This window comes from Danio rerio, chromosome 9 (assembly GCF_049306965.1).
Source record: "Danio rerio strain Tuebingen ecotype United States chromosome 9, GRCz12tu, whole genome shotgun sequence".
Classification (NCBI taxonomy): Eukaryota; Metazoa; Chordata; class Actinopteri; order Cypriniformes; family Danionidae; genus Danio; species Danio rerio.
The window spans coordinates 8,372,134-8,380,176 of NC_133184.1; the positions used below are offsets into that span (position 1 = coordinate 8,372,134).

An 8,043-nucleotide genomic window follows, 5' to 3' on the forward strand; every position below is an offset into this window, starting at 1 on the left:
AGGATCAATGAATTCAACAACATTTCGCTAGAGCAGGGCAATGTTTGGTCACATTTTATTTTGATGGTCTGTTACATTGCATCTACATGTCAACTAATTCTCATTAGATTATAAGTAGACTGTTAGTGTAGGTTGACATGTACTTGCAAAGTTTATTATAGTCAGTTAAATGCCTGTTTAGCAGCAGTATCAACAGATATTAAGCAGACAGGCTACTGAAACTCAAATGGACCATCAAAATAAAGTGTTACTCAATATTTTATTGTTGAAGCATCCAATAGGAAATGAAGTTTAAGGAAGTTAGATTTAGTCAGTCACAATCTTCAAGTCTCAATTTTTTTAATGAAATAAGTTGTTATTAAAATTCATACAATAAATACTGTTGTAGCCTCTTAATGTAGTGTAAATCATTAAATATAGCCCTTACATTATGCTTATGGATACAGACACACTCATAATAGTAAAAATCTATGGCTTCAGTTAAATCCTCTGCAACAAACTTTGCAGTCACATGTTTCAGGAAACTCAGAAGGGGAGGAGTCAATGTAAATAAAGAACAGAACATCTCTTTATGGAGGACGAAACCTGCAAAAATAAATAAATATGCAAAAATAAAGGATTAAACAAATCCATAAATTCCTGCATGAAGAAATAGACATGCAAATAAAAAAAAATAAATGTATATAAATAATCATAAGTTCTTGTGTAAATAAATATTGAATAGTGTGGGCAGGTAAATAATGAAATAAACTCCACGAATGTTGAGCGGAAAAAGAAAATGCCAAATAGAGGCTAATCAGAGAATGTCTGTTTCTCAATATGCATTCTTCAGCGGTCTTGCGTCCTCGTGTAACGTCATCATCAGCTGCCAAAGTTCAGTTCCAATACTCAAGACTGCAAGAACAGATGACACGTGAAACTTCCCGGATGTGTTCTTGATATCGAAGACCCACGATGCAGACTTAAGCACCGAACTCGCGCTAGAAGTCCCAGAAGCCATTGCGACTGGAGGTGGGAAGCGCAGCATTTTATTTCTCTCAGTCTCCACAAAAACGCAAGTCCATTCTCTGTGTTCTTGGAATTGAGAAGCAGCCGATGTCTGTCAATCATCAGAAGGCGGGCTTAAAGCTGTTTACACTGGACTTTTCTCCTAGACTTCCATTCATATGCACGTGAATACATCAGACCAGAAATGCAAGCTCATACGACAAGTATTGCAGTTCGCTGCGTGGCAAAATTCAAGCTTTGCAAACTCTGACCTGCAAAATCACATCATGTTACTGTGTGAGACCAACCGATGATCAAAACATGACCTCTCTGTATAGACATTTAAAATATGGACCAATCTCTCACTTTCTATATTTTCTTATGCCCCAATCAGATGCCACATCTGTTTCACAGCTGAAATCAGATCCTAATTTTCTGCATATGGAAATGATCGGAACTCCACACAGCTCCTGGACTACTATCCATTGGAAATTAATGACTTCTGGACTGCTGCTTGTCATGTGCAGTGGAAAGGTGGCTTGACATGGAGCAGCGACATTTTAAAATGGAAATGGCCTCTCCAGCATTTTCAAATCACCCCATTTTCAGTGCTCAACTCTGGGGTGGTTTGAATGGAATGCGTAAAAGTAGCAAAACTTACGCTTTTAAAACCCAAAACTTATGTGTAAACAAGTCCTAAGAATAGCTGGATGAAGAGACCTCTGGCACAGTGATGCTTAATTCATCATACAACACTCACAGAAAATAAGCTTGGTTTTATTGTAGAAAGATAGAAAAACTAATTTGATCAATAAATTACCTTTTTTTTTTTTACATCCACAGATAGAGATATGATTGAACTACACTGCACAGTTATCCAATTGAGCATGCATTATTTGTAATAAACCCATGGTTAAACATTAAAGGGTTAATTGCAGCCAATATGCAGATACCGACAAATAAGGTGTCAAATCCACAAGATCAGCTCTCTTCTGCTGCAAGAATGGAAAAAACACAACATATTAAAACATTGTAGATCAAATTGATTTGTAAACAAATGGACTAAAAATGCAAATTTATTAATCACTTACGCGTGCAGTAGTATGAGATGTTCAGGTACTTGCGTGTGCCGACACATGGATCATCAAACATTTCATTGGAGGCTGTTACAGTGCAGCTTTTAGCCCCCTCACAACTATACCACAACAGTCAATTCCAATTGTTAATGCTTGTAAACTGACTCATTAGCAATCAAATTAGCATTCATTCACTATTCTCAAATGGTCAAACCCTGGCCATACCTACACAGACAGATCTCTGACTAATAAAGCAATAAACTTTTAAAATGCTTTTAAAAACAAGAGGCTTTGTTAAAATTAACCCCTTCGGACCCTGTGTCCAATGGACATCACATGTCAGCCAATGTTTTTTGGGGTTCCTGAGCATTTCAACTAATTTAAAGCCTACAGTCCATGAGAGTGGGCGATTGTCATCCAATCAAATGTTAGCATGGTTTGGCAATTTGTAACATAAAAATAATCCAATACACTGAATAGGAGTATGGCAACACTTCACTCCAGACAAATGTAAGCCCTGATGTTCATATTCAGATTTGTGATAAAAATTACACAATTAACGCAGTTGCAGTTTTTTTTTTTTCCTGTTATGGTCGAAATTGTGTTCAACATGCAAATAAATATGGATAAGACCAAGGAAGCACTAAGTTTCAATATAAAACGATGAATGTCGCATTAGCAGGCTGTCCAGCGTTATCTCCAGTTTCATCTAATTTCGTAGGTTTTATTTTAAATCTTTCAACTTTTGTTTTAATGGAATTCGATACCGCATGGGGAACAGAAAGAAACACCTACGCATTTCATGACTCAGTGGTCCTTCAAGGTAATAAAAAAAATAAATAGCTATTAACATGGTAGACTCTTATTAAGAGTATTACCTTAACCATATAAAAATCTTAGTATTGGTGTCCATGTAAATGTACTCAGTGAAAGTGCCAGACGATGTCAAAGACGGCGCAATCATCTGCCTTTAAGATGATTTCATGTGCTTTAAGTTTGACATGTTTCCCCCTTAAACGCAACTTTTGTAAAGCGTCTGCTTCATGTTGCTGTGTCAGAATCCTTGTGAAATATAGCCATACTTAGGAACGTTTAGTTTAAGCAAATTTTTCATGAACACAATCATGCGTGTTGAATCTGAAGGGAGTCGCTCCGGCTGCGCTGTACTGCATGTTGTGTGCGTGTGTGAGATTACACGCATGCATTTCCTAGCAACAAGAACATAAGCCTAAACATCGCTGATGTTTTAGTCCATAGGCTATCCCTCAAAGATCTTTAAAGATGGTGTGACCAAAGTCCCTGCAAGAATTAATCTTTGGTGTGACAACGCATACCTGTGGGTACCGCTTGTTGCTTACACCCTTGTCGCAGCACAAGTGGCAACAAAATTAGGCACCAAAATGCATATGCTGATTCAGTGATCCTGCTTGTTAGACTGTTCTCACTCTCTGCTTACATCATTCAAAAGAAAAGATCCAAATTGTCCCTCCGATAATGTCAACAGACTGGACTGCCTTATAGCAACTGGCTGAATGTAAAGGAGGACCAAGCAAAATTGCTTCTACTTTATAATTGATGTTCTCAACTATCAGCAATACAACTTTTCAATGAGTGCAATTGTTTGTATTCAATACTTTATTATTTTACATATTTGCAATGCTTGTATTTAGGCCTTTTTTTATACAGTCCACTTAAGAGACAACATAAAATTTTTTTTTTCTTTATTGGCATTAATTATTTTAAAATTTAAATGGTACTAACATGCCTGTGTCAAGCCAGGTTCTTGCGGATATGTTGCTTACATGAAGAAATCTGTTAAAAGTTAACGAAAATTCTAATAAACAATTCTAATTTGAATTTAAAAGAGTTTTTTTTTTTTTGTCGAGCATTTACATAAATTTTACATTTGAATAACCAAAAATTACAAGTTTCAGTCTTTTAAATTTGATTAAATCACAAAAAAAAGTGATTTAGATTTTTTTTTAATCGATTGACAGCACTTAGATAGAATCTAAGATAGATAGATTATAGATATATCGATAGAGAGAGAAAGAGAAGTTTAGTGCTGTATTTTTACTTTCTCAACTTCTTTTCTTCAACCTGCAGTCACTATATTTTCTCGTCTACAGGGATTAGAAAAATCAGTATTGTAATTTCTGACCAATTAAAAAAAAAAAAAAAAAAAAAAAAAAAAAACGCACATAGAAAGTAAATTGCATCATACTGAATTACCTCAGAGTAAGACCCAGATGCATGTCACTGATGAAACAATGACAGATGTTTACTGTATGACACCCAGCAGGCATAAGACGTCAACATGACATTAGATTAGCGTTGTACCCCAATGTTTTGGGGACTTTTGTTTTGTTTGGAAATAAAAAAATCGGGTTGACAACATTGTCCATCGTCCAACCTAAAAGCAACGTCTTATGTTACAGATTGACGTTGTGTGGCTGTTACCATTATGTTCTATAAGAGGTTGGTTGTCAGTATTTGAGGTTGGTTTAAGATGTTGGAGATCTTTCCAACATCAAAAGATCTTTCTAACACAACCTAAAAACCAACATAATTTGAATTCAAAATAATATTCTCCTTGGATGCTGGCTAGACATTAAATTGGTCACGTAAAATAACCTAAATCTAACCTAATATTAATGTATCATGACGTTATGTGGCTGCAGCGCAATGACTAAATGCACTAAAGAATGTTACGTTTACACAAATTACATGTAAATGCATCAGCTTTTTACAGCGTAATACTCACTAAGAGTACTTCTAAAAGTTCTTACTTTTGACTTTGAATAATATTTACAACAGATATTTTACTCCACTTGCACTACATTTTTAGGCAAGTAATGGTACTTTTACTCCAATATGATGTTTTTAGTACTCTTTCCACCGCTGCTGAAAATCTAAAAAACTAGTAAATGTGGATTGAACTTCATAGTTTTTAGGACAAATAAATATATATTTTTTTAAATTATAATAAAACATACTAGTTTATTACGGAAACAATTTCATATGCAGGAAATACAGATCTTTAAGATCATTAGCATTTGGAAATATCACAGATGTGGACAATGTTCTCTGTCTCAAAGTTCCCTATTTTCTGTCATGGTACTCATAACTATCTAAAACAGCAATTTCAAATCAGTTAGCTCAAATTGTACCTGTCTGACACGGTACTCAGTGATTCCGGTGCAAGGCAGTTTGTGTTTTGATGTCGATTTGGTTTTCTTTTTGGTTTAGAGCAGGTTGTTTGATCGGTACGTCCATAGTTTGCATCAATTATTGCAATAACACCTTGTTCTGCATGAAGCAAATGCAATATTTAGGTTATTATTTAAAGTGAAAGCATGCTACTTAATGTTGAAACAAGAGTATTGGAAATACAGCTCACCACATCCAAAGTCTTTTTCGTCACCTTCACAAGTTACACTTCTTTCTGGAAGACATTAGAGAAAGGTTACAAGTCTGCACAGAGAAGGAAACACTGAACTGGGAAAGATTAGATGAAATAACCATACGTGTTGGGATGCAAACATGGGTGATGTTGTAATAGTTGAATGACAGAAGACATGGATCAAAGCTTTCAAGTTGATCTCTGGTTAAGACACATTCTGCCAGTCCGTTACACCTGTTTGAGGGTAATAGGTCAACATCACTATTAATAGGAAATCCTTCACAGAGCAACTACTAATAATACCCCAAATCTGAGGTTAAAAGCATAAGAGTCTTACAAGTAAAAAAATTTAGGACTGTCTTTACACTCAGGATAAATTTCATTTTGTGGCTGTGTATGTCTGCAACTGTCATTTTGGCGACCATATGTTGCTGACGTAGCTAAGATCACACCAGTATCTTAAGGAAAAAAATAAGACATTGTTATGCAGTCAACATACATTACATTTAACAGAGCATGACTTCATCTTACCACATTTTAGATGAAGGTCAGAATCCGTACACGTTATTACGACGTCTGAAATAGAAGCGCAGCTGTAAGGCAGTCACATTTAAACTAGTAGCGTTCTCGCTAGTAATTCAGTTGAAGTACTCAAACAATTTTGATGCAGATACACTTTCACTCTTAAACACTCAATGCACTTTAGATGCTCAATGTGCAGTCAGGAAATGTAAACAAACAAACAAACTAACAAACATGTCAGCACATGTGCATTGACTCTAACATTTGCATTTGGTAAACTAATCTCAATACTTGCGTTCTAATTTATATCTCAGCAAATCAGTGAGCAAAATACAAAACCGAGCGTGTCAAGAGCGTCTGTTCTCCACGTCTCATAGCTTTGATTGCACATATTCATGGTGTGTCAGCATCGTCCTCTGAAGCACAAGTTATCTATTAAATGAAGAAACGATTGATGCAGCTTCTCCTACTGTAGTAAATTCTGTTTTTACTGTTGATATTTGGCGCCACGTAATCAGGTAGTGACACTTTTGTTCTCTTTGACTTGTTGGATGGAAACGCTGCTTTGTTCTTACATCTTTTACGTGTTATTCCAGTTTTGGACATATTTAATTAGCATTTTAAGATTTCAGTCACACAAAGAACAAAGTCACGTACGAGAATGGCTTGTTCTTTTTTTTAATGAATAATTAGCTTAAATTCACTGACCGTCGACAGGGACATGTACTGTAACTAGATTAATGGGATTACTACTCATTCTAAAAACTATTTTTTAAGTTCTGCTTACATTCTAAGTGTCATATCAACCTCACTTGATCAAAAATAAAGGCAGACACACAAACGCACTTACACCTATTAAAAACTACATTTTAGAAATTGCATCTTAAACTGATTAACGTGTGTAACAGTGGGAACATTAATTTGAACATTTCCACTAAACATTTTTATAAGCATTCTTGTCAAATTTGTTGTAGAAACTATGCAGTAGCCTATTTTATGCAATTTAATGCAGTTACGTCTGAAAAAAAAAAAAACTTAAAATCACAGCCAATTCCCCCCTTTTCAAGAGAAAATTTAATAAACTTCACACATCACTTTTTTGTTAAACTTAAATATTTTAAATGTAAAATTACGCATTAACTTGAGCAGCTGTTTTCCCACACAAACTGTCTCTTTCACTAATGCAGTGTTTCTGCTTTTTTGATATATTTGCATGAGCACATCAAGTTCAGCTGGAAAAAATGTATAAATTTTTTTTTTTTTTAAAGATGTTACTATGGTCCCTCGTAATATCTGTGCTCCATTGATTATGCCTTTTTTATAGTTGCGATATACACACTTAATTCTGAGTTGATCTACTCGAAGTTGATTGACCCAACCCAGATCAGCAATTCTGAGACAGTTTTTAATTTAAAGTTTAAACTCAGTTGGTTGAACCTCCTCACTTAAACAGGCCCCAGATCTGTCATTTTGTGATAAAGCATAGAAAAAGAGTGAAGAGGTGACTTTCATATACAACTTATCTGCTGTCAAGTAAACCAAGAAACACTTACATTCAAACTCACTGGTGGAATTTACAACATCTGCAGATATCAGCATACTGCTGGTTACAAGCATTACTAAAAGACAAAACAAAAGAACTGATTAAAACTCTTGAGTACTTCTAATTTAACACACATTCACTTTAGACGAAAATTTAATTCAGAAGGGAAATTTTCACATATTAGTTGTACAGCTAAACAACGTAATTTTAGGTGCATTTGACTTTTCAATTTAGTAAGACACTTACAAGCCAGCAAACACACAACACTGAGCGAAAACATTGTTCTGCTGTGTCCATTGACGATACATTTGCTGCTTACTGATTCATATTTATAGGCCTGTGCTCTGTGTTAATGAGCAACACCTGTGCACCACACCAGTCTCCAGTTTTAAAGGATAACGAGGAACGACGAGAGATGGCTGTTTCTCAATTCCAAGAACGCAGAGAATGGACTTGCGTTCTTGTGGAGACCGGTCTTGCCAGGTGTCCTCGGAAGAACGAACTCAGGAGAC

At 35.4% G+C, this 8,043-nt stretch overlaps 1 protein-coding gene across 1 annotated transcript; it reads right to left on the reverse strand.

Annotated features, from left to right (window-relative positions):
• Positions 1-1,743: 1,743 nt before the first annotated feature.
• Positions 1,744-7,835, reverse strand: si:ch211-145c1.1. Its single transcript, XM_017357755.3, has 9 exons — positions 7,778-7,835; positions 7,542-7,607; positions 5,998-6,042; positions 5,804-5,924; positions 5,591-5,700; positions 5,464-5,508; positions 5,234-5,372; positions 2,079-2,182; positions 1,744-1,982 (listed from the first exon to the last, which is right to left on the reverse strand). The coding sequence occupies exons 1-9, from the start codon at positions 7,809-7,811 to the stop codon at positions 1,969-1,971; spliced, it is 678 nt and encodes a 225-aa protein (XP_017213244.1). The 5' UTR covers positions 7,812-7,835; the 3' UTR covers positions 1,744-1,968.
• Positions 7,836-8,043: the final 208 nt, after the last annotated feature.

Bases quoted from the DNA above. Each gene is read 5' to 3' on its own strand.
- si:ch211-145c1.1 (XM_017357755.3), bottom strand. From the start codon at position 7,811: ATGTTTTCGCTCAGTGTTGTGTGTTTGCTGGCTT. The intron at 7,608-7,777 runs GTAAGTGTCTTA...TTTGTCTTTTAG, and splicing joins TGTTGTGTGTTTGCTGGCTT to TAATGCTTGTAACCAGCAGT. The intron at 6,043-7,541 runs GTAAGTGTTTCT...CTTCTATTTCAG, and splicing joins TTCCACCAGTGAGTTTGAAT to ACGTCGTAATAACGTGTACG.